The sequence below is a fragment of the Chrysochloris asiatica genome, unplaced genomic scaffold (assembly GCF_000296735.1).
Source record: "Chrysochloris asiatica unplaced genomic scaffold, ChrAsi1.0 scaffold00077, whole genome shotgun sequence".
Taxonomy (NCBI): Eukaryota; Metazoa; Chordata; class Mammalia; order Afrosoricida; family Chrysochloridae; genus Chrysochloris; species Chrysochloris asiatica.
The window spans coordinates 8077778-8104160 of record NW_006408595.1 but is presented as its reverse complement, the minus strand read 5'-3'; the positions used below and the strand labels follow the sequence as shown (position 1 = coordinate 8104160).

Here is a 26383-nt window from a genome sequence, read left to right as displayed (position 1 = left end):
AAGGCTGATGGGAGAACAGTTAGGCAGGTTGGCATGGGCTAAGTGGGACAGAGGTAAATGATGATGTATGCACAACCTTGGAACAACAGGGCTCTGGAATACAGGGATTGAGTCACGGTTTGAAGGGTTAAAAGAGGAGAATAGTGTTAAGATGCTTGGCTGTCTTTTGAATCTTGGTTTCCCTTGCCTACCATTGTAAAATAGACACTTGACGGGGGGCAGAAAGGAATAGCCTAGAATCATAACTACAGAAAGCTTGTAAGTCCATCTTCAGCCTATAACTGATTGGAATACCCTTAAAGGGGGCTAGAAGTTGCCCAGTGAGAGACTTCCTGTGGAGCCTTTACACTGCACAAGACCATAGGTGGAATCCAGAACCCTATCCAGAACTGACTAAGGTAGGAAATTTCCACTGGAAAGGACGAGTAGACCAGCCTGGAGCGGCTAGAAGAACAGAAGACACTTCGTGAAAGAAAGACTGGCAGGAAAAATCCGAAACAATAACGGCAGTCTGATTGATTACTACAAGAACAAGTAAGCTGTTTGCCCGAGAGCCATCAAGGGGTCAGGACCCCTCAGAGCAAACCCTTTTCTAAGACTGAGACTCAAGAGGAATACATGAGCAGGCTTGTGGTCTGGATGGTGACCACATTGGTCATCATTAAGAGAAGAGGGGGAAAAGACAGCAATGAAGTTGCGAGCTATGCCCAACCACATTCAATAGACCCCCATGAATCTGGGTGGAGACCTGGATGGCCAGCAGTATGGCAAGACCCAGGGACTCCTGGGCCCAGAGGCAGTGACATGGTCACAGAAGACCTGAGTGGAGAGTGAAGTGTCCAGGTGATATAAAGTGAGGTGAGAGACACAAGAACACCCATACTTGCAGATAGTACCCACTTGACCTGGCTTCGATGGCTAGATGATCAGAACTTGACTAGAAGAAGAAAGAGAAGGAACAAACAAACAAAAAAGAGTAACTTACAATTTGATGAACTTAACCTATCCTTTTGGACGTTTGTTGTTTGTTGTTGCTATGTGCCGTGGAGTCGGTTCCGACTCATAGCGACCCTATACAGGGTTTCTGAGGCTGTAAATCTTTACGGGAGCAGAAAGCGTCATCTTTCTTCCGTGGAACAACTGGTAGTTTTGAATTGCTGACCTTTTGGACGTAGTAGCTCAAAAAAGGGAACAAATCTTTACAGCAAGGATCACTCCCACCCCCCTCGGTACACAGGGTTGACAGTGATTGGCTACCTAAAATAGGGGGCCTATAGAGGCTTACAAGCTTTCAAGAGGGAGCCTAGTTCCAGATGGGGCGGGGGAAGGTAGAATCACTGAATGATTTCCAATCTGTTGGGGCCCTGGCGAAAGGAAATGGGGATAAGATTTGTGTGGTACAATAATGAATAATTGTCATCAGGCCTGACTGTGAGGCTAGGGAATATAGAGGTAGATGTTTTTTGACAAAAGGAGGAGAGTGATTGATTTTGCAGCCCAGGAGCGGAGGTCACTGGGACCATCAAGTGAGAAGAACGGAGAGCGGGACCCTACCCAGAAAAGTAGTCACGCCAGGGATGGAGACAGAGATGATGTGGACAGATGGAGCAGCTGGGGACACTGGACTCGGAAGAAGAAGGGCTGTGTGCTGGCGGCCGGCGGGGGCAGGAGGGGATGCGGAGTGGAGCGGGCCTGTGTGGTGTACCCTTTGGGGTTATATGATGATGCATTAAGGGGGACTGTAATCATTGCAATGAAACGAAATACGATAGGATGAGTGTAAAGCTGATGTTCTCCCATGTAAACCTCATGATAAAAACTTAAAAACAACAAAAAAATTTTAATACATACACTGAAACCTTAGAGAGCTGGGACTCTGTGGGACTGACTGCCTTGTTTCTCAGAGTCTTATAAGCTATCCACCTTTGACATTGCTTGTTTTAGTGGAGAATGTTTGAGTTTTCCTTCTCTGATAGGTTTCTACCTTACATAGGCGATAGCTTTCACAGGTGTTTCTGTATAAGCTTATTCAGAAAAGCTCTGTGAACGTACTATTTAACTTTTTTGAACTGATTGTTGTTATTATTTAAAACAAATGTCCTCCTTATCCCACTGTCCAAAAAATGTCCATAGTTATTTTTAATTCAATGCATGAAAACACTTGACCAAGGATAGTCAGTACTTTTGCAAACATTGAGAGCAAGAACAGATAAGTTCATATTCTAAGGATAATCAACTGTTTTGTAACTAGCAATAGAACTGAAGCCCAGGTCTCCTGACTGCATAGGATTTCTTTAAGTGACTACAGCAAGACAGCATCAAGGGGCAGAACTTTGAAATAATTTTTGTACAGATTGCTAAATGGGGAGGAGTTAGGACAGAATGACTGTCAAATAACGTAGAGCTCTGAAGTCAAACTACCTAAACTGCAAATTGTGTTCTGCTGCTTACCAGCTGTCTAATCTCCAGTGTGTGATTTACTTTCTCTGTACTGTACGTTTTTGTTTTTGATCAGTGAAATTGACACATAGAATATAAAATCAATAAAATAGCAGGAGGTGCATATAGTTAGAAAAATAGTAAAGGTGACATTCTTAATTATTTAATGAAATATATAATTTTATTATAAAACAATAACAACTTGAGGTGTTTTTGTTTTGTTTTTTTTGCGAGGGGTTGTTGGTGGTGGTAGTTGTGTGCCACTGAGTCAGATCTGACTCATAGCGACCCTATATAGGGTTTCTGAGGCTGTAAATCTTTATGGAAGCAGAAAGCCTCATCTTTCTCTTGCTGAGTGCCAGGTATATTGAAACTACTGATCTTTATTTAAATTGAACCCTCTATTTTTGTGTATGTACCCCAAGGAACCCTGGTAGCATGGTGGTTATGAATCAGGCTGCTAACCTCAGGGTCAGAAGTTTGAAACTACCAGCTGCACTGCAGGAGAAAGATGAGGCTTTCTGCTCCCGTAAAGATTTACAGCCTTGGAAACCCTCTACAGGCGCACTATGAGTTGGCACAAACTCCACGGCACATAACAACAACCAGCACCCCCAGGAGACTAAGTTTTATTTGTATAGAGATGATATTTTATTCATCTCTGGTTTTGTTATAAGCAACACAGTGTCTCATGTGTAGTTGTTGTTGTTGTTAGGTGCCATCAAGCCGATACCAAATCATGGTGACCCTGTGTACAACAAAACAAAACACTGCTTGATCCTGGGCCAACCTCACAATTGTTGCTATGCTTGAGCCCATTGATGCTGCCATATTGTCAATCCATCTCACTGGGGTTTTCCTCTTTTTCTCTGACCCTCCACCTTACCAAACATGATATCCCTCTCCAGTGACTGGCCCCTTTTGACAGTATGTCCGAAGTATGAGAGACGAAGTTTGGCCATCCTGGCCTCCAAGGAGCACTCTGGCTTCACTTCTTCCAAAACAGATCTGTTTGTTCTTTTGGCAGCCCATGGTACTTTCAGTATTCTCCTCCAACACCATAAGTCAAATGCTTCAGTTCTTCTATGGTTTTCCTGATTCACTGTCCAGCTTTCACATGCATATGAGATTATTGAAAATACCATGGCTTGGGTCAGGCGCACCTTAGTCCTCAAGCTGACATCTTTGCTCTTCAACACTTTAAAAAGGTCTTGTGCAGCAGATTTGCCTAATGCAGTACATAGTTTGATTTCTTGACTGCTGCTTCCATGCGTGTTGGTAGTTGATCCAAGAAGAATGAAATTCTTGACAACTTCCATCTTTAATCCGTTGATAAGAATGTTGTTAGTACATATTCAATAATTATTCAACAAAAAAATGAAACAGTGATGCTCTTGAATCCTTTGTTTTCAATGTGGGCATATTGTTGTTGTTGTTATGTGCCGTCGAGTCAGTTCCGACCCATAGCGACCCTGTACAGGGTTTCCGAGGGTGTAAATCTTTACGGGAGTAGAAAGCCTCATCTTTCTCCCGCGGAGCAGCTGGTAGTTTCGAACCGCTGACCTTAAGGTTCACAGCCCGATTCGTAACCACTACGCTACCAGAGCTTACAATAAACAATTTGAAGTATATGTAATGGAACTTATATTATATGCAACACAAGCCTTTTCTGGAAAACTTTGCTAAGCAGTAATAATAATAATAGAAATAATAATAGGATTCTTGGTAGCATGTGGTTCCTGAGCTGGTCAGTAGTTTCAATCTACCAATCACTTCATAGGAGAAACATGAGACTTTCTGCCTCTGTAAAGATTTACAGCCTTGGGAACCCTATACAGGGTTGCTATGAGTCAAAACTCAACACAACAACAACAGCTACAACAACAAGCTGCTGTGATTGTTCTGGAGTCCTGATGTGGTGTTGGAGGATAAGTATTGGACTGCTAAATATAAGGTCTGTGGTTCAACCCCACCAGCTGCTCCTTGGAACGCTACGAAGAGTCATGAGTTGGAATCAACTTAATGGAACTTTAACAACAACTGGTAGCGTAGTGGTTACAAATCAGCCTGCTAACCTCAGGGTCAGTAGTTTGAAACTACCAGCTGTTCAGTGGAAGAAAGGTGAGGCTTTCTGCTCCCATAAAGATTTACAGCTTCAGAAACCCTGTACAGGGTCGCTATGAGTCGGAACTGTGTCCATGGCACATAACCACCACCATTGTTCTAAGGAGCCCTAATAGCAGAGTGTTAAGTTCTAGGCTGCTGACTGAAAGGTTGGTGTTTCAAACATACCATTTACTCTATAGGAGAAAGATATAACAGTCAGCTTCTGAAAAGATTATAGTCTTGGAAATCCTCTGGGGCAGTTCTGCTCTGTTCTTTAGAGTGACTATGAGTCTGAAGTGACTGATGGCCATGGTGTGATTGATACCTATGACCTAGGCTCCATTCTGAATGCTTTCTGTACACTCTTCTTATTCAGTCCTTAGAGGAGGCAGTGAAGTAGGGGTTCTCAATAAGTACCAGTTAGAACTTGAACCTGGGTCTATTTAATTTATACAGTAAAATCTGTGAAAGTTGGAACCTGTATAAGGCTGAAACTTGTCAGAGAAGGAAAAGGAAAACATTTCTACTAGTAGAGAACAATATCAAAGTAGAAAGACTGGACCCTGTCAAAGGCAGAAAACTGAATAAACAAGACTGGACCCTGTCACAGGCAGAAAACTGAATAAACAAGACAGATCCACCAAGTTCCAGCTCTCCCAGCTGTATTCCCTTAACAGTTTAATTACCTTTTCTCTAAAATTACTTTTAAAAGAATTTTTGGTAGAATAATATATTTTAAAATAGACTTTCAAAATACTGACAATATGTTTCAAAATACCTGCTAGTGAACACTTTTCAAGAAAGTTGTAACATCTGTTAACTCATGAAGCTCTAAATATCTTTGTGTTTTTGAATGTTATATGTTACAGCTTTTAACACCTGAGTTGTCATTGTATAGTCATTAAATTTGGGATAAGAATATGGTTGTTATTTGGAAGCATGGTGGCTCTGTAGGTTAAGCACTGGACTGTTAACTGTAAACTATAAAGTTAGCAGTTCAAGCCCACCAGTGGCTCCAGAGGAGAAAGATGAGGCTTTCTGCTTCTCATAGATTTAGGGCCTCAGAAACCCTATACAGGATGACTGTGAGTAAGAACCCACTCAACAGCATTTAACAACAAAAATGAGCCATTTACGTACATCATAGCATTTAAGCTCTTTTCTCTGTGGAGTACTGGAAATGCATGTTATCCTTTGCAGAAGAGTTCACAACTGTTTTGCATTTTAATGGGGGAAATAAGCTTTTGTCCATACATTGGAGGTGTAGTATTTGCTCTGCCTTGTAATTTGACTTTGAAAAACATCTACTTTTAAACTCAAAAGATAATTCTGCAATAACAAATATAAGTATACTTTTTTCTACAGTAGACATTTTAAAAATGCTGCACAAAAAGGAGTAAATTGATCTATAGATTTTCATAGCTCCCACTATAAAGTGGACAATACTATAGTGCTAACAGACCTACTTGAAATTGCCTGTTTTCAGACTGACCTATCTTAAATGAAGTTACTGTCAATCCCACTGGCTTTACCAACAGTCTTGCTAAAACATGCTTCTACCAGAGTGAAAGGCATCACTGAAGGTAGAGATGACAAAGGCTTGTCAGTATTTATGGCTCTCTAGCTGAAGCGGAGTCTTGGTGTGGCGCTGTGGGTTAGTGCGCTGGACTGCAAAGTCAGTTTGAACTGCAAGGTTGGTGGTTCAAGCTCACCAGCCCCTTCTTGGAAACTCTATAAGGTTATGAGTTGGAACTGACTAGATGGCACTTAACAACAACAGCTAAAATAGTAGTAAAGGTGATGGAATGTTTCAGTAGCTTCAGAGATGCCTTTCACTCTGGTTCCGCTGATACTCTATTTGACACAATAAGCAATGGTAATCTTGTTAGATTTTGTGTTGAAGTACCATTGGCTGATAGAGTGATGTTCTGCTTCTGGCCTCTGTAACAAATTGTAATCTTTACATACACTCACTAGTGTGCATTCATATCACTCGGAGATCTTGTTAAAATGCAGATTCTGATTCATTATGTCCAGGTGGGGCATTGCTAACCAGATCTAGGTGACATGGTTGCTGCTGATTCATGGAGCAGTCTTCAGTAATAAGTCTAGGATACTTGGCCTAACACTGGGCTTTAAACTGTAATTATTTTAAAAAAATTAAAATTAGTGTATATATTCTGTGAGAGAAAGATGAGGCTTTCTGCTCCTGTAAAGATTTACAGCCTTGGAAACCCTGGGAAGTAGGGTCGCTATGCGTCAGAACCGACTCAACAGCACATAACCACCACCCCAATACCTGTGTTCTGACTCTAGATTTAATTGGTAAGGGAAGTGGCCTGAGAATCAGGATATAAAACATACCCCGCAGATTCCAGTGTGCAGCTAAGTTAGAGAATAGATGTTCTAAGATTGGTTAGAGTTTACTTTAAAAAAGAAATACTCATTTTAGGCATCTAATCCTACTGTTTTCCTCTCTTGCAGGTTGCAGCAATCTACAAGGACTCAACTATTGGAAATCTTATAAATATTGTAATTATAAAATTAGTTGTAATCCATAATGAGCAGGTAAGAAACAGGTCTAAAATTAGTAGTTTTCATTGTAGTAAGCTTTTAGTAGAAATATATTTGAATTGCAAAACTCATATTGGAAAAGGATTTTTTTTTTTATTTACTTTAAAAAACTTGATTTGAAAATGAGCAAGATTGCCTTTTACTGTTATGATGCAAATAAATATAAATGAATGTCAGCAAAGAGTTTAATTGAGCAGAGAAAGTAACAAAAATTAATAATCTAAGGATAAAAACATTTCAGGTATTTAGTGTTATGATCCTAACATGAAGGATTTAAACTGATAATTTTTGAAAGTTCGTAATCCACATATATAATGGTTACACTGAGAAGATCTAAAGAGAGGGGTTTGTTGTTGTTGTTGTTGTTGTTGAAACCACTGCTTCCTTTCCAATACCTCTTACTCTTTCTTCTGTGATTACTTTTATTTCTTCAAGATGGCAGGTCCACCAATTCGTGTAAATATGTATACATTATATACTAAGCCGAAGTTCTGGTATTGCGCTGTAGGATAAGCACTGGATTGCAAGGTCATTTGACTCTCATGGTTGGCAGTTCAAACTCACCAGGAATTCCTTGGAAACCTTATACAGGTTTGCCAAAAGTTGGAACCAACTTGACGGCACTTAACAACAACAACAACAATTCAATTTTGATCATAATGTTTTAGGTATTGCTAAAATACATGTGTTTAGGTAAACATATAATGTCACTTTTTCATTTGTATATGAAAATACCTGGGGTCCTTCTGCGGTGCTGGAGGATAAGCACTAGATTGCTAACCTCAAGGATGGCCACTCAAACCATCAGCCACTCTTCAGAAATCCTATAGAGGTTTGCTATGAGTTGAAATTGACTTGATGACACTTAGCAACAACAACATGAATATGCAGCTCAATAAATTGTACTGATAGGATAGACTTGGAAGATGATGTGACCCTGGGTGTTTTGACATAATGTTGAATTGCTTATTTTTCACGTAGGAAGGACCAGTCATCAGTTTTAACGCAGCTACCACTTTACACAACTTTTGTTTATGGCAACAAACTCAGAATGTTCTTGATGATGCCCACCCGTCCCACCATGATACTGCTGTTCTTATCACTAGGTATAGTTTTAAAAATTATCCTTCTATCTGCAATTATTTGCCATGTTTCTCCTGCTTGATCACTGATACTTTACTACCTTAGTTATTGATGCTGCATCAAATTATTCTTTGAATACTTTTATTAGCAATGTCAGGTTGTAAGGCAATGAACTGACCTAAACAACAAAAAATAATATATTTTTTATCATGTTAGTGAGAGAATGAGAGAATCAAGAATGGTGCCTGGAAATAAATACAGTTATAAAACCAAGAACAGATTTTGTTAATTTTCCACTTGATCTTTCAATGGCTTGGAAAGAAAACCTTTTGAATTTCTCTGGTTATCCATGTTTTGGATTCCCTCTACTTTTTAAATGATGTGTTCCTTGTTTTGATGTTCAGTGTATGTCTTAATTTCCAGGCTGTTTTTCCTAGGGTTGTTCTCAACACTTATTATTTATTTGAAAATAGTTTCTGCAACTGTAAAATGAATATCCACTTTAAAAGCTCCACTGTACATTGTCAAGGAGCCCTGGTGTCACCGTGTGCTAGGTTTTGGGCTGCTAACCACAAAGTTGTTGATTCAAACCCACCAGCCACTCTATGAGAAAGATGAGGCCATCTGCCCCCATCAATAGGTATAGTTTTGGAAACCCTATACAGGGTCACTTTGAGTCAGAATTGACTTGATGGCAGTAGGTTTGGTTTGGTGGATCCATTATTGATTCACACCTTTGATGCTGCTAAACTATTTAGATTCTAGTTTACTTATTTACCTACTTTTCTACTTGATCAAAATAAATAAATCCTTCATTTAGAGGTCAGAATCAGAGAAAGCTCTAGAAGCCTGAAATGAAAACATTTAGCACAGGTAAAAGAGCTGAAGTGTATTTGTCTCTTTTTAAACTAAAGCAGAGTTGACTTAATTTTATAGACTGTACTGTTGTCATCAGATTTTGCTGTAAGTTGTAGTTTGAGTTCAAGCAGCAGCTATTGCATATGAAAGGTTAAAGATGGGGAAAAAAAGAAGCTAAGAGAGGAGACCATGAGGAAATAAAACTGTAGGATTGACTCATTAGGAGTAATTTCTGAAGAAACAAAATAAAGAAAATAATGTATTTGGTAAAGTCTGAGAACTTAATTTTTCAGAGAGAATAGTAGGTGAAGTTTATAAAAACACTGACTTATCAAGAAAAGGGTAATTATATAACATTGTATTATTCAGTTACATATATGGTATAAAGCACTTAGAAAGCTTATTATTAAACTTGATTTTCAGTTTAGACTGTTTACAGCAATGACTTCTGTGTAACACTGGCTACTTATTGAAAGACACAAATGGAGCTTTACTGTAGCTTAACTTTATTGAGAGTTTAATAACAATTAGAATTTGGAAGCGGTGTGTGATAAAAGTCATGTCGTAATTAAAGCTTTTTTGTTTGTTGACATACATTGCAGAAATATTGTTTAAAAATGCTTCAAAGTAATTCTTTTATTTTAAGGGAAGACATTTGTGGAACCAGAGAGAAATGTGATACATTAGGTAAGTTATAAATGACATTTAGCTTACTAAATTTAGCTTATATCTTAGCTTACAAAATTACTTGAAATGATTTTTTAAGGTTGCTTTCCTGTTGTTTTAAATGTTATCAGTTTTGATTGGTTTCCTTGGTTATAGCTGTTAATGTTGTTGAAGTCAGTTTTGGATTTTGAAGAGTAATAACCATTAATATTTACTTGTTTTTTTGTTTGTTTTTTTGCATGTTTATATGTGTTTCCTGTTATGGGAGTATTTTGCTTTGTCTCTAATCAAAAACAACCCCAATTAAAACAAAGTTTGTTTTCAATATTTCAGTTTAGAATACATACGCCTACAAATATAAAACATAAATACGGTTGAGAATCAAGTCAATATTGTGTCCCAAATATCTAAACAGCCTCAAAAATGAATATATTAGAATTCAGCCACTTGGCAAATTATAAAGAAATCAGAAAATATTAATGAAGTCCTGGAAACAGAAAGATATTCATGAAGAAAATGTTACATTTCTTATTCTTATTAGATATATTCTTATATAGATATAGACAGAGAAATGATAGGAATTGACTAGAAATCACACATACAAACATTAATTTTAGAATCTTGAGTAAGACAGAAGTAATCTCAGGCTTTCTACACAGAGCTGTTAAATAATTTCTTTTTCTTTCCTTTTTGTCTTGATTCTAACTTAGAAAAAAACTATTTTGTTTTCCAGCAAGGCCTTTTGACATTAGAGCAAGAAGGCAGACCTTTTCTTTCTATTAAAAAATATCTTGAGTGATATAGAAAGCATCAAAAGAAGATGCTTGGTAAAATGGAGGGTCAGCAAAAAAGAGGTAGGCCCCCAGTGAAAAGGATTGGAACAGTGGAAGCCTCCATGGACTCATGTGTAGCAACAGTTGTGAGAATGGTGCAGGACCAGGCAGTGTTTGTTCTGTAGTGCCTAGGGCTGTTAGGAGACGGATCTAACTCATTGGCACCTAACAACAACAGCAACATGTTGAAGGATAGGACTAAGATATAGTACCTATACAGGTGTGTATATTCTATATCAAAGGATTTCTAAATGTAAAATTTTAAGAGAAAGGGAATGATAATTCTGGATACGAAAAACTTTTTTTTATTTAGAGAATCTTTACTGGACAGCAGATCAATTTACAACCAACTATGAAAGGTTGTGGTGTGGCACTGTAGGATAAGCGCTGAACTGAAAGGTTGGTATGAACCACAAAATCAGTGGTTCAAACTCACCAGCTTATACTCAGAAACTCTATACAGGGTCTCTGTGAGTCGGAATCAACTCACTGGCACATAACAACAACATTGAAAGAACAATAGTAAAAGCTGTGGTATCATACTACATTTTTTAAAAAAAGGTAGCATTAACTTGCTTGATAATAGGATATCAATTATTTTAGTGAGTGAATTTTTTATGTTATTTTCATTGAACTCTTTAAACTGTATTTGTCTTAGGCTGGATTCTGTAGAGAAACAAAACCAATGAAGCTTATATATGTGTATTTAAAAGAGGTTTATATCAAGGAAATGACTCACACAGTTGTAGGGGTGGACAATTGCTAAGTCTGTGGGGCAGTTGTTAGCCTGAAGGCTTTTGATTCACATAGCTGTAGGGCTTATGAACCCAAGGTAGGCAGGTCAGACAGCAGGTAGGCAGGTTGAGTCCTAAGGACTCCCAGGATCAGCAGGCAATAGAGCAGTCAACTGGCTCAATTCTAAAGAACCAAGGCACAACGATGAGCGAGATGCAGGATCTAGACTCAGCATAAAGCAAGCAAGTTTTGCCTGGGTGTCTAATATATTGGAAGAAGGCCACACTGCTGAGGAAGCTTCCTTTCAATTATTGGCTGCTCATAGCAGTTCTCCTTGTGTGATTGATTGCATTTATTAAATCTTGTGGGGGATTACTGTGTATTCACCGCCAAATCATTGAAACTCTTGGTCCAGTCTAGATGACGTAGAACCCTATCACAGTGTTATTACTTTCTCTGATGTCTAGGCAATTCATACTACCTCTCCATCTTTTGTCAGCACATTTATACTGCATGTTATTATTTGTATTAAAATGAAGAGATCGTGATAGATGATGGATTCCTCATTGCTGGAATAGTTATAAATTTGTGAGCATTCATAATAATTCTTATGTTATAATCATATTGTATTTTATTTAATATATTTTCAGTTTATTAAATGCCAGGCACTATACACTTAACACATATTTGCTCAATTAATTATTGTGATAATTGAATATTTGTATACAACTTGAAGGTCAGTTTGAACTCTGATATCAGTGGTTCAAATCCACCAACTGCTCCTCAGAAAGCCTATACAGTGTCACTATGAGTCGATGGCACTAAAACAACAAACGAATACTACTTCAAATCTTAATTATTTTTTAAATCATAGATTTGTAGTCCTCTGATTTTTTTTTCATTAGTTTTTCTCTTACAGATTTAAACATTTGTGGCATTTCTTACTATTCATGCTACTGTGCCCTAAGCATATCATCCTTCCTGCAATAAAGATTATTTTGCTTTTTATACCTTTTCTTAAATTGTTTACACATTGGATAATTTCCATTATTTTATTGATTAAAAGAATCCCAAAAATTGCTAAAAAGGTTGAACTGCAGATAAATCATTTGATCAGATTTTCTCTCATCCTATTAAATGTGCTTCCAGTATTCAGGACTAACTTTGCACTCATTTTAAAACAGTAATGACTATGATACATGCTTAAAAACTTAGTTCTTACTTTATGATTTTTATATCCCATTTTGATAAAATATGAATGTGATGCATTTCAGGTTTAGCAGAATTAGGTACCCTGTGTGATCCTTTACGGAGCTGCTCTATTAGTGAGGAAAATGGACTCAGTGCTGCCTTCACAATAGCCCATGAGCTTGGGCATGTGTAAGTATCTCTGTCACCTCAATATTGCACCAGTTATGTGCCACTGCTCAAAATGCCTAAAATCCTATCTTCAATTGCATAATAAGTATACAGGAGAAAGATGAGGCGTTCTCCTCCCGTAAAGATTTACAGCCTCGGAAACCCTGTATAGGGTCGCTATGAGTTGGAAACGACTCAACGGCACTTAACAACAACAACATTGATATATAAAAATAAGTATTAGAATAATTTCCATCCCTGAAATACTAAATCTTTCTCCTTTGTGATCCATGTTAGGTCAGGCAGGCTCCAGAGAACAATAGATTAAGAAAAATCTAGAATTTGGGAATTCTTTTATTTCCTGACCCATACTAGATTACATAACAAACCCTTGTAGCCTCAGTTCCTTGTTATAGTATACATGACCAGGTATTGTCCTCTCCCTTCTTATGGAAATGCCTATAGAGGCTACTGGCTCTGGGAATTCTCAATGGATATTTGTTAATTCAAAAAAAATTCCTTCTCTTATAGCCTAGAGCCTCAGCAGAGCATGTGGTCCATGGAGATCTGATGAACATTAAATATTGTTTAAACATTATTTATTTGTATAAACATTAAAATATTGTTTAAAGTTTCACCCATCCTGCTCCATAGCATTTTATTAAAATGTTACATTATCTCCCTTATTCCTACATTACTAAACATTCTGCTATGGTTCTGTGCTCTAAGAACAGGCCATATGATGACCTGTGGGACCTTAGAGCTCCCATGGGAAGTCAGAATCCCGCTACAAACTCATTCTCTGAAAAATGACTCAAAATGTACCCTCACAAGTTTTGGGGTTCATTTGTTGTCTACTAATAAGAAATTGAGGCTAGAGTTGTCTTTCTTAGTTTTATTGCATTTTCTTTTCCTGGTCATGCCTGAAGGTAATATAGGTAGAGTATCTTGAAATGGAAATAATTTTTAGTAAATTATTGCCTTTCAGGTGTCTTTTGAAATGGTTATATATCATATTCATCAGCAAACTGCATACTCAACTTTATAAACTGTTTTTTGAAGTGGGGTATAGGATCAGGAGAATTGCTACATGTTGAAGCAATGCGACAACACGTAGGAGACATTTTTGCTGGTTTCTAAGGCTAAGTTAAGGAGCTCTGGTAGCATAGTGGTTACGAATCAGGCTGCGAGCCGCAAGGTCAGCAGTTTGAAACTACCAGCTGTTCCATGGGAGAAAGATGAGGCTTTCTGCTCCAATAAAGATTTACAGGGTCGCTATGATTCGGAACTGGCTCCATGGCACATAACAACAACAACAAGGCTAAGTTAGAAACCAGCAATAGTGCCTCCTATATGTTGGCACAATGACTGCTAACTGGAATCTTGGTGTGGAGCTGTGGGCTAATGTGCTGGACTGCAACGTCAGTTTGAACCTCAGGGTCGGTGGTTCAAACTCACCAGCTGCTTCATGGAAACCCTATACAGGGTTACTATGAGTTAGAATTGACTCGATGGCATGTAACAACAACGACAACAAAGGCTGTTAACTAGTAGAAAACTACTCTTGCGTGGAGTGCCTAAAAGGCATTTATTTACATTTTTTATTTGCTTCCAAAGAAACTCTTTAGATGTCTCTAGGATAAGGGTAAGTCATTTAATTAAAAGATTGAATTGAATACATATTTTACTAGACAAAGGTCTGCTTAGATGATTTTAAGATATCTTCTAAATTTGGATTTATGCTTATTTGTGCCCCAATAAATGCATGGGATCTGTTGCTGATCAGCTAATTATTGAATATAATTTCTTTTGTGATGACTTGGTTGGAGGGCATTCTATTTGGAAATCCTTCTATTATTCCAGTACTATCAAGCATACCTTAGTGATTACAAACCAAGGACAGTACTTAGGCTGTTTGCTTTACGACATCGTTCAGAATGATCGTGATTTAGGAATATAGGAAACCCTTTTGATACTGTAACAATAATCAGTAGTATAGACTGTAGTATCTTCTTTGTCTAATCCAAATCCACAAGAATGGGTATGTTGAAACTTGCAGTGTTTGTACATGAAAGTTATGTCTATATTGTGATGAGGTGAGCCCAAATCCAAATGATTTGTACTACTGATTAAAAGTTTTAATCTAGAGTTTCTTAAAAGTCGTGGGCCCCTAAACATAATGGTAATATTCTTTTTTCACAATGCTTTATGTTCAGAGCAGGCGTTTTGGAATCCTGCATTGGTGTGGCGCTGTACGATAAGCGCCGGACCATGAGGTCTATTTGAACTTCAAGATTGGTGGTTCAAACTCACCAGCCACTCCTTGGAAACCCTATGCAGGACCACTATGATTTGGAACCAGCTGGAGGGCACTTAACAGCATAAATTCTAGTGTAACTAAATTTATTTATACTTTCAATATAATATCATATAAACAAAATATCTATTACTAATTTTGCATACTCTGAAATAATATTTTAATATTCTTTTTAAAGTGTTTTTCTTTATTTTTAGATTTAATGTTCCACATGATGATAGTTTTAAATGTAAGGAGGCTGGAATTAAACATCAGTATCATGTTATGGCCCCAAGTTTAAATTACCATACAAGTCCTTGGACCTGGTCAAAATGTAGTCAGAAATATATCACAGAATTCCTGGAGTAAGTCTGAATATATGTTACTTTGTTTGAATTGTTCACAGATTTTTTAATTATAAAATTTGAAATTTGTGTGCTCTTTTAAACTGTTTTGATTTGTTTAGTTTCTCAGTTGTTTCAATTGAAGATTACTTTCACCATACAAATATATGCTTGAAAACAAGGAAAGAGTTGTATATACACATTATTTAATATCTACAAAATAAGTCCTTTTTTTTTTTTTTGGAAGTTCTGATCAGTCTGACGTTTTCACTTGGACCATTTATTATGATGAAAACTCCTTTTTAGGGGAGGCTTACTTGGAATCCCTCCTTCCTTGTGTGTTTTAAATTTTTTCTGCAGTTACTAGGTGGCATTTTAAGAGACGTTTAAAAGTTTCAAATGTTCCTGAAGGGCAGACAGATAAGAAGGGCGCAGGAATAGGAAGACTCCTAGTGTTCAGACACTTTAGAAGAAGAATAGGAAGACTCCTAGTGTTCAGACGCTTTAGACTTCCCTACTCTGAAGAGATTCTGCTCTAGGTTTTTCTTGCCTCGTTACTCCACCTCCCACCTAATTTCCCAACTTGCCAACGCCTTTTATCCAAATGGTATTTCTGTCTTAATCACTAAAACTTGTTAAAGAGGTAAGCACAGCCCTTTCCAGGTACTTTTTAATATAAATTCAGTACCATACTGTATATTTGATTATGTATTTAATCGCTATGTTGAGACTATTGGAAGTTCCTAGTTAATTACTTCTCTTGCTAGAAAGAAATAAAACCATGCTTTGGAATATAATATATTAATAAATATATACCATAGTTGTATAATCAGTATTGGTTACTTATCCTTCTATGGGAACTTGATGGAAACACATAGCATACAGTTGCTGATCTGTGCATGATTGCATTATAGCTTTCTTCAATGGTTAGTTAAGGAATTGATGACCATACCAGTAGTTATGCTTTTGTTTTGTTTTGTTTTGAAGGGAGGATTGTTATAATTATCTTCAGTGGGAATTCTAAAAGTTAAATGTTCATCTTATGGATTAAAAATTCATAGTATTTTTGTCAGTAAAAGTTTCTAAAAAAAAGCTTTTAATATCAGTGGCACAAAGGGTTGCCTTTAATCCAGTTGGAATGTTTGAACAGTTTATAAGCTTTTCTTTAGATTGGCTATTTTATGATAAGTAGGAAAAAGATATATTTATATGCCACTTATACTGTATTATATATCATGTACTTTAGGAGCAAATGACGAGGTAGATCGGACTATTCTCTTTCTACAGACATGAAGTCAGAGGCTCAGGAAGATTCAGTAACTTGCCCAGTAGAACCATAGAGTTCAAGCTGGGAGTCTTAACTCTGTGCTATACTTGAGAAAACTTTTTGAGGTGGAACCAGCATAACAGTTAACATTATATTTCTGTTGGTTTTGTTTATAACATTTTCAAACTTAATTTTTACTTTTTGTAAATTTTTACATTGCAAATGGGGTATTATTATTGAATAGCAAAGTAGAGCAAAAGTGTAATAATGTAATATGTGATGTATGCTTCATACATTATATTCTTATCAATTTGTTTACTTATTTTTTTTATGGTAGCCTTTAAACTGATTTAGGGGATCAAGAAAATAAAGTCTATAAAAAATCTTTTGTTAACTATGAGGGAAGAACATTAGTATACTGATTTCGATGAGTTATAATTTAGATTATTTTAAAATACTGATATTTTCTTTGAAAGTGCATGACTTCAGAAAATGTGAGAAAAATCTTGTATTGAAATGCCTCCATGTATATTTGCAATGTTTTATTTTCTGCATTTGTACAGCACTGGTCATGGGGAATGCCTTCTTGACAAACCAAATGGAAGAGTATTTGATCTGTCTTCACAGCTTCCTGGATTAATGTATGGTGTAAATAAACAATGTGAGCTTATGTTTGGTCCTGGATCACAAGTGTGTCCCTATTTGGTGAGGAAAATGGTATCCTTTGTTTTAAAACTACAATGAAATTGCAGCTGTGATATATTTCAAAATACTGTTTGTTTTCCTTTAAGGAAGGTGAAGTCAATATATGAGTATCTTAATAATTTTTTATTCTTAGAAGAAAATTGGTATTTGGCAGAAAGGGGTTAAAAAAGGAAGCCAAAATGTTTTGAGTACTTATTATATGCCAGGCACTGTGTTAGGTACTTAAGAAATTATCTTTGTCAATTCTCACTAAATTCTATAAAGTATTCTCACTTAGTAAACAGGGGCTAGAAGAGCTCATAACGTAATTTGAAAATTGACAAAAAAAGTATTTAATTTTATGTATTTCAAAAGATACTGGTTTGGGAATGGGAAGATGCAGTGCTGATATTTTTATACTGAGTTGTTAATAAATGGTTAAGGCATCCAACAGACAAAATTTTGTTTCACATAGATTTGAATCCAAGTGAATAAAATTTGGTATATATTGTTTAATTTTTATTAAGCTATTACTTTATAATTTATTTTGAGGGTTTTTCATAGATTTTAGGTTGTTAAGTGCCATCAAGTTGGTTGCAATTTACAGTGATCCTTTGTAAGCTTTCCAAGGCTGTAAATCTTTATGGAAGCAGAAAGCCTCACTTTCTCCAACTGGTGACAGGTGCACTTGAACCACCAACCTTGTGGTTAGCATTCCATTGCAGCTCTCTTTCATAGATTGTTATTGTTGTTGAGCACCACTGAGTAGGTTCCTACTCAGTTTATCCTTGTGGATAAGCTGTCTAACACTTAGCCAACAGTGCTCACCACAGATTGTTCTTTAGTACTGTTGAGTCGGTCTGACTCATTATGAATGTGTATAAGGTTTTTAGGGAGCAGCTGGTGAGTTTGAACTGTCAACCTTGTGATAAGCTGTCTAGTACTTATCCTAAGCTCCAGACCATAGATTGGATACTTTTAATTCCCAGAGAAATATATGACCACAAGGTCAGCGATTTTAATCTACATGTAGTTCCGCAGGAGAAACATATCCTCGGATAATCTCTTGATAGAGGACTCACCCTTGAAGAAAACCTACTATCTGCAGGCTTTTTCTGCTCCTGTAAAGATTCACAGACTCGGAAACGCTATACAGGGTCGCTATGAGTTGGAACTGACTCAGTGGTATGTTACCACCACCACCACCATAATCATGATTTTGAGTAAATTTGATGTATATTTCAGAATAAATATCACTTGTTTAGTGAAATTATGCTTTATGTTCTAGGCACAGTAGTCACTGTTTTTTACATTCTTTACATATCTCTATACTTACCTTGCTTAATACATTATTAAATTATGATAATTGGGATCAAAATGCAGCCTTAATCATTTATAAATTTATAAATCCACACTGCCTACTATGGGTGGCCTCAAATATTTGTTGAATGAATGAATGAAAGTTACTTAGCAGTCAGTGTGAGAATACAGTGTCTCCATACGATAAGCAGTAGACCACAGATTACAAGGTGGGTGTTTCAAGCCCATCAGCCACTCCAGGAGAATGATGAGGCTTCCTACTCATGTGAAGATTTAAAGCCTCAGAAACCTTAATTCAGGGTCGGAACCAACTTGATGGCAATTAACATCAACAGCAGTCACTATAGATATGGGTTTGTAGTCTCATAGATAAACCTATGTAGGGATTCCGAGGAGTGACTGATGAATTTGAACTGCTGCCCTTGTGGTTCAGACTGACCTTACAGTCCGGTGCATTATCCCATAGTGCCACACTAGGAATCCAAATTCTACATAGTGAATATTTTGCCCAAACCTTATATGTATATTCACCGATCTCACTAACCCTTTACACATCCACTATGGTAGTTGATATTTAATTTTTTATCATAAAATATATATTTCTTTCCTTTTTTTCCAGTTAATACATGTACAGGTTTGTAGATGGCTACAGTTTGTCTCATTAGGGTATCATCAAAGAAAATAAAACAAGATCCAGTCAAACTCATGACTTCAAAGGGGATCTTCTAGGCGTATTAAATTCAAGGCAGAGAGGTCATCTCAGAAGGTTATACCAACTGCTTTGGGGAATTCCAAAAGGGTAATCTTGATAGGATGGCCAAACTTCATCTCTCATACGTCAGACATATTATCAGGAGGGACCAAACACTGGAGATGGATATAGTATTTGGTAAAGTGCAGGGTCGGAGAAAAAGAGGAAGACCCACAATGAGATGGATTGGCAAAATGGCAGCATCAATAGGCTCAAGCGTGGCAACAATTGTGAAGTTGGCCCAGGACCATGTAGTGTTTCTTCTGTTGTGCATAGGGTCGCTATGAGCTGGTACCAACTCTATGGCACCTGAAAACAACAACAATCTTAATAGATTTGCTTGAAGAATACAGTACAATCACAGAGACTTATTATAAAGAAGGCTTCTTTGGTTTTTTATATATGTCATTTAAAAAAAAATATATATATACATTTTCTACTCAAGCAATAAAAAAAGCCAAAATATGTTCGTTATGCCTTCAGAAAATTGGCATAAAAATCACCTGGTATGTATGCAGCACATGGTGCATAGCCTTAATAGTCGTTATTTTAAGTATTTCCTCATAAAATCAGAATAATGAATAAATATGACTATATTATTTTTGCAGTTGACCTATGACAAACTGCAATGTACAGATTTTGAATACATTGATTTTCTCTGAGAGTCAATTCAATTCATTTTATTTATTCTGAATTCATCAATGCATTAATGCCATGTCATGCACTTAACTTTGTTCTAATGCTTATTATGATGACAATACCAAAAGTTATTTTCTATATTACATAATTATGACTATATGTTCAGCTATATATCCAATGCAAGATTTTGGTCTGTAGAAATAGTTTTATGTCAATAAACAATAGTAAATAATGACAATACCAAATGTTGCTCAGACTTAAAGCAGTGATTCATTCATTCCCATGTTGATGCTCCTCAAAATGGATAAAATTCTGGTATGGTTTCTAGAAGACCACATAGAAGTGTATGTCAATGTTTTCTAAGTTAAATATTATAATTCATGCCATCCGAACGCCTCTACTGCTAGACTCTATTGACACTCCTCCCACTTAACATCTCTCAGAGACATATCATTCACAGCACACTGAGGTAATGGCATCCTCTTCTTCCTGTATCTAATTTTCTGATATAATACATATGATTAGGAAAATCAGAGGAAAAAAAAAATAAAATTTTTTCTGGTAACAAAATATTTTCAGTATTGGGCTTAAGCTGAGTCCCCACAGAATTGGAAAATTGCCAAGGTTTTTTATTGTTCCACAGTAGAGAGAATGATTTCTTCTTAGCATTGAATAAAAGTCTTTCTCTTTATGAAGAAGTTTTAATAAATACGTGTAAAATTTGCAATGGTAAGGAAAAGGTCCAGAAATTTGCATCAAATAGTTATTTTCCATCACGACAATGCATGTGTTTATTCTCCAAGGGTAGTAAAAATTGTCCTGTGAGAATTTCATTGGGAAACCTTACCCTATCCATGCTTTAGACCTGATCTCTCCTCTTCATATTTCTTTCTGTTCTCCAAATTCAAAGAACATTTATTTGAATCCCTTGAGAATTCCCAAACTGTCATTTTGATGTAGTGTCAATTAAACAGCACAGAATTCTTCAGAGAAGGCTTGTTGTTGTTGTTAAGTGCCATCAAATCGGTTCCGACCCATAGCGACCCTATATAGGGTTTCCAAGGAGCGACTGGTGAGCTTGAACCACCAACATTTCAGTTCAAACGGCTTTGCAGTCTGGCACATTAACCCACAGTGCCACACCAGGACTCCTCAGAGAAGGCTTACAGAGGTGTGTATACACTGCCTTCTTCCATACCTTATAAACGGAAGATATGTTGATAAGAAATAGCTCCACATTTTAGAAACTTTTAATACAGGTTTCTGTGGTTTGTGGCATTGTTGTTTTTTTCTTCAAAATATTAATTAGCATAAATTGGCTTAATAAGTAAAGCTATGAAGAGTGTCTCCATGTCATTTGCCATTCCTTCTTTTTTTTTCAATGTTTTGTGAATTATGTGATAGTTTACATGGGATAACATTAGTTTTACATTCATCCTATCATATATTGTTTCACTGCCATGGTTACAATCCCGTCCATGCATCATCAACCAATCAAAGAGTATACCCTGCAAGCCTGCCTCCGGTTGTTAGCACACAGCCCCCCTCTCTCTCTGGGTGATATATTTCTTTCTTATCAAGTTTGGACACTAAATTACCTTTGAATTTAAATTCAGAAAAAGTGAAGAAATATTAGGGTTATAGCTCCTATGAGCCTCTGTGTATTTCGTTTCCTTGTGAAAACTTCAGGTCCCTTTGTTCAAAAATGGAAAGTATGCATTCTATTTATAAAATGAAGAACTTCAGTATATCTTATGCAATATTCATGTGCACATTATTCATACATTCCACGCTTGGATATCAAAAGAGGCCTTTGGAAACTCCTTATGAATAACATTTAAAAACAAGAAGTCCTTTAGAAAAATATCCTGTAAAGAGAGAAAAAATGTCTTAGATAATTTTAAGTACTTTCACTCCAATTCATCTCTCCAATTGTTCAATGTATGAATAAAAATGTAAAAATACAAAAAGCTAAATGTTGCTACTTTATGCATTTAGATAAAATGACAACAGTTTAATTATTTAGTAAGCAGTTTTGCTGATTAATCCGAGCAATGAGTTAAGAAACCAGGAAATATTTAGTATCAGTTAATAAATTGATGCATTATGCTGAAATGATTATGGTGATTGTGGTATTTTACTTTTGCTCTCTTGCTTTATGTCACTTTGCAGAAACAGTGTAGGCGTCTCTGGTGCACAAGTGCAGAAGGAGTTCACAAGGGCTGTCGTACTCAGCACATGCCACTGGCTGATGGAACATACTGTGGTCCAGGGATGGTAGGTTTTCTTCAAGGGTGAGTCTTGTATCGAGAGATTATCCAAGGATGTGATTTACTCTCCTTTCAGAATTCTGTTCATTATTTATTGTCAGCTTTTGCTCTGCTAGGTGAATTTATTTGTTTGTCGTGTTTTGGTACATTGCTAAGTGCATTTACTTCAGTTTTATTTCTTTTTGTGTCAAGATGGGAGCAGATCAACATTAAAGTTGCAATTTGTTTACCACAGAAATAATTATAGGTTTATATCATAGTGCATTATGTGTTGGAATGCTAACCTCAAGGTCAGCGGTTTGAACTCTTCAGCTGCTCCATGGGGGAAAGATGATGTTGTCGTTTCCCATAATGAATATTTTTGTACAGGTCTTCTTGTGGAATATATTTGCCTTCTCTTGGGTAAATACCTTGAAATGAAGTTTCTAAGTCATGGGATAGGTGTATGTCTAACTTCATAAGAACATGCCAATTTTTCAAAGCATTTGTGCCATTTCATTTGAATAATTCCACAATGAGATGTTAAGGTGGGGGCTGATTTATTGAGAGTCAAGGAAATTTAATTGACACAGAAAGCATCAACATAAGATGGAAGGAATATAGAGCCTCTGCATCCAAATGAATTGGTCAGTTCTTTAAGAAGGTGGCGTATAATCAGGAACTGCTAGTACTGAGGTAAGAAGTCCAAGCCATGCCGAAGGCAATGGTGAAAACAAGGCTTCAGGAATATATAGAATACCAGTTGAGAAGCTTCAGCAAACAGATACAACCCTGGAAGTGCTACTCGTCTGTATCAAGAAATTTGGAAGACAGCTACCTCTCCAAATGACTGCAAAAAGTTCATGTTCATGCCCATTCTGAGACAAGTGATTAAACAGAAAGCAGAAATTGTTTAATAGCATCATTAATATCACTGCCAGCAAATTTTTTTCTAAAGATAATTCAAAAATGGCTGCTGCTATATGTCAACAAGGAACTGCTAAAAGTTCAAGCTTGATTTAGAAAATGTCAATTGAATCTTTGCTGAAAGTAGAAAACACCAGAAAGATGTTTACCTGTGTTTAATCTGTTATGCAAAGGCACTTGACTTTGTGGCTCATAACATTGTAAAGAATGGAAACTCCAGAGCAACTAATTGTGCTCATGTGGAAGTTGCACATAGATCAGTTTGAACAGAACAAAGGGATACTGCATGATTTAAGATGGAAAAAAAATATGCAGCAGGGTAGTATGTTTTTACCTTATTTCTTCATTCTGTATGTTAAAAAAATAGAAAGGGAGAATGTGCATCAAAATTGAATGAAGACTCATTAACAACCTGAAATATACAAGTGATACAACAACCTTGCTTATCAAAAATGAAGACGATTTGAAGCACTTACTGATGAATCTCAAAGATGACAACCTTCAACATAGATTATACTTGAACACAGAGAAAACTAACATCCTTTCAAATGGATCAGTAAACAACATCAGGATAATTGGCAAAGAAATTGAAGTTGTCAAACATCTCATTCTTCTTGGATCATCCATCAGTGTGGCAGCCAAGAAATCAAACAACATATTTTATTGGACAAATGTGCTGTAAAAGATCTGTTTCATGTGTTAAAAACAAGGATGACACTTTGATAATTAAGGTGCAACTGTTGCAAGCCACAGTCTTTTCAGTTCCCAGATATGTATGTGAAAACAGGACAGTAAAAAAAGAAGGCTAGATAATAATTTATGCATTGGAGTTGTGTTGACAAAGATTATTGAATATACTCTGGACTGCCAGAAAAATGAATAAATCTCTCTTGGAGGAAGTACAGCCAAAATACTTCTTAGAAATTAGGATGGTCAGGCTTGGTGTTGGTTATGTCATCACATAGACCAATCACCGAAGAATGACATCATGCCAAGTAAAGTGGAGAGTCAGTGAAAAAATAGAGAGACCTTCAAAGGCAGAATGGCTGCAACAGTGAGATCAAATAGAGCAAAAATGATGAAGATCACAGAGATTGTGTGTAATGTTTCATTCTGTTATATGTAAGGTCAGTGTAAGAGTTGACTTGACAGCATCTAGCAATCTAGATGAAAATGATTTCAGTAGTAACAGGTTTTGAGAGGGAAGGGCAGAAATTTGATTTGGGGTTTGTTTAATTTGAAATGTGTATTAGACATTCAAGTGGAGATGAGTTAAGGAGTTAATATATGAGTTGAGCTCAAGAGAGAGATCTATACTGAGTGATATAAGTTTGCTAGTCATTGGGAGATGAGTATGAGGAGTTGACTGAGATCACCAAGGAAGTGAGTGTTGATAGAGAAGAATGAAGGGCCAAGATCTGACCTAAGACATTCCAACATTTAGAGGTCAGAAAGAAGAAAAAGCACTAGCAAAAGAAACTGAGAGACAGTAATTATTATGAATAAGAGAAAACAAAGAATGTGTATAATCCTATAAGTCAAGTAAGAGAATGTATGAAAAAGGAAAAGTGACCAACTGTGCCACTTACTGCTACTAAGTCAAAGAAGATAGGGCTGAAGACTGGCTTTTGGTTATAAGATTATGAGACCATTGGTGATCACCACAAGAGTGGATTCATGGAGGGATTGAGGGTGGTGGTAAAAGCCTGATTGGGGTGGGTTTAGGAGAGGATAAAAATAGTTAGATAATGAGCACAGGCAGCCCTTTAAAGGATAAACAGGGCAATAAGTAGTGAGGGAGTGAAGTCTAAAGTTTTTAACAGATGGGAGAAATAACAGTATGCTCTAGTGAAATATTTCTCAGACGTGTGTAGTGAAGAACCTGTTTTCTCTATTTTTATTTACAATGATTTTCAAACTGATACTTTTGTACAAATTAATAAAAAATAGACTTGGATAACATAGAAAAATATAGCAATGTTTTAAATTGTCATGCTTAATAAACAAAATTTGTTCATTTTCTAAAAAATTCTGAAAGTTTAATCTCATTTTCTGAACATACCCTCCTCACAGACTGTTAGCAAATAGTGAAAACAGGTAACAGTGCATGACCACCTTATAGTAATTGTGTAGTGGGGGATCACACAATAATGATATATGAGAAGGAGGTGAGAATTGTTGGAGACAAGTGAGAAGGGATGGGATCAGTACACCAGTGGAGGGATTTAGTTTAGACAAGATCATGGATTTTTCTTTTAACACAGTAAGCAGGAAGGCTGAGTTCATAGGTGAAGATGATATTAGGAAGGGAGAAGAAGTGGTCAGAGACGTGGGTGTTTCTTCCTAACACTTGGTATGAGATGAACTAGAAAATTATCTAAAAATGGGAGAGAAAATTAATATCTTTGAGTAAAAATTAAAAAGCATGGGTGTCTATGATATTAATTTAACATATGAGTGTTTCTTTTTAAAATTACTATTTGTAATTTTTGTGTCTAATTTTTCTCCATGTTATGTAGATCTTCCTTCCCTGATGACACTAAATCACAAAGGCAAGGGAAACATCATCCTTTTTTTGCAATTCACAAATCTCCTTACAGTTACTCTGTAGATACTCAGGAAAATCGTCATAAAGTGGTGTCAGTTTCTAAAGGAACATATTGGCTTTCAATTATATACATTTGTCCCTGTGTTGATCTTTATGTTGCTGCTATAATTAATGTAATGTTCTAATTAGATATACATGAATCATTCTTCTAATGTTTTTGTATTTGTTATTTTATAGCATTGCCGCCATGGACTATGTGTAAACAAAGAAATGGAAACACGTCCTGTAGATGGTGAATGGGGACCGTGGGGACCTTATAGTTCTTGTTCAAGAACATGTGGAGGTGGAATCAAAAGCACAACCAGGCTCTGTAATCACCCTGAGTATGTCTTTTTTATGTCACTGTAAATTAAGATTATCTCAAGGCACCAGAAAGTAAACATCAGTTTCATTTACTTCTAAAACTGGAGGTCAGTCTGTAAGCTTCTGAGATTCAGAAAACTTCTAGCATACTTTAAAACATTATTTTATATTTTGGTAGATTCAGATCTTTTAAAAAGTAAATGTTTTAGATTAAAATAATGTTTAGAATCTCAGTTGAGGCTGAGGCAGACACCCTTTTCTTCAGATCTTTTTTGTTTTCTGATTTAATCAGTATTTAAGAATACTGGTCATATGAAGGAGTCCTGGTTAATACACTGGACT

The 26383-nt window shown here is 36.4% G+C and overlaps 1 protein-coding gene across 1 annotated transcript in view; it reads left to right on the top strand.

The window, feature by feature from the left end:
• ADAMTS20 (ADAM metallopeptidase with thrombospondin type 1 motif, 20) overlaps positions 1–26383 on the top strand; it is a 246227-nt gene that overhangs the window by 82753 nt on the left and 137091 nt on the right. Inside the window, exons 5-12 of the mRNA XM_006865315.1 lie at positions 7030–7113; positions 8101–8225; positions 9707–9747; positions 12569–12674; positions 15168–15314; positions 17124–17265; positions 22127–22231; positions 25916–26061. Of these exons, the coding sequence (XP_006865377.1) occupies positions 7030–7113; positions 8101–8225; positions 9707–9747; positions 12569–12674; positions 15168–15314; positions 17124–17265; positions 22127–22231; positions 25916–26061 (896 nt within the window). The remainder of the gene's footprint in view (positions 1–7029; positions 7114–8100; positions 8226–9706; positions 9748–12568; positions 12675–15167; positions 15315–17123; positions 17266–22126; positions 22232–25915; positions 26062–26383) is intronic.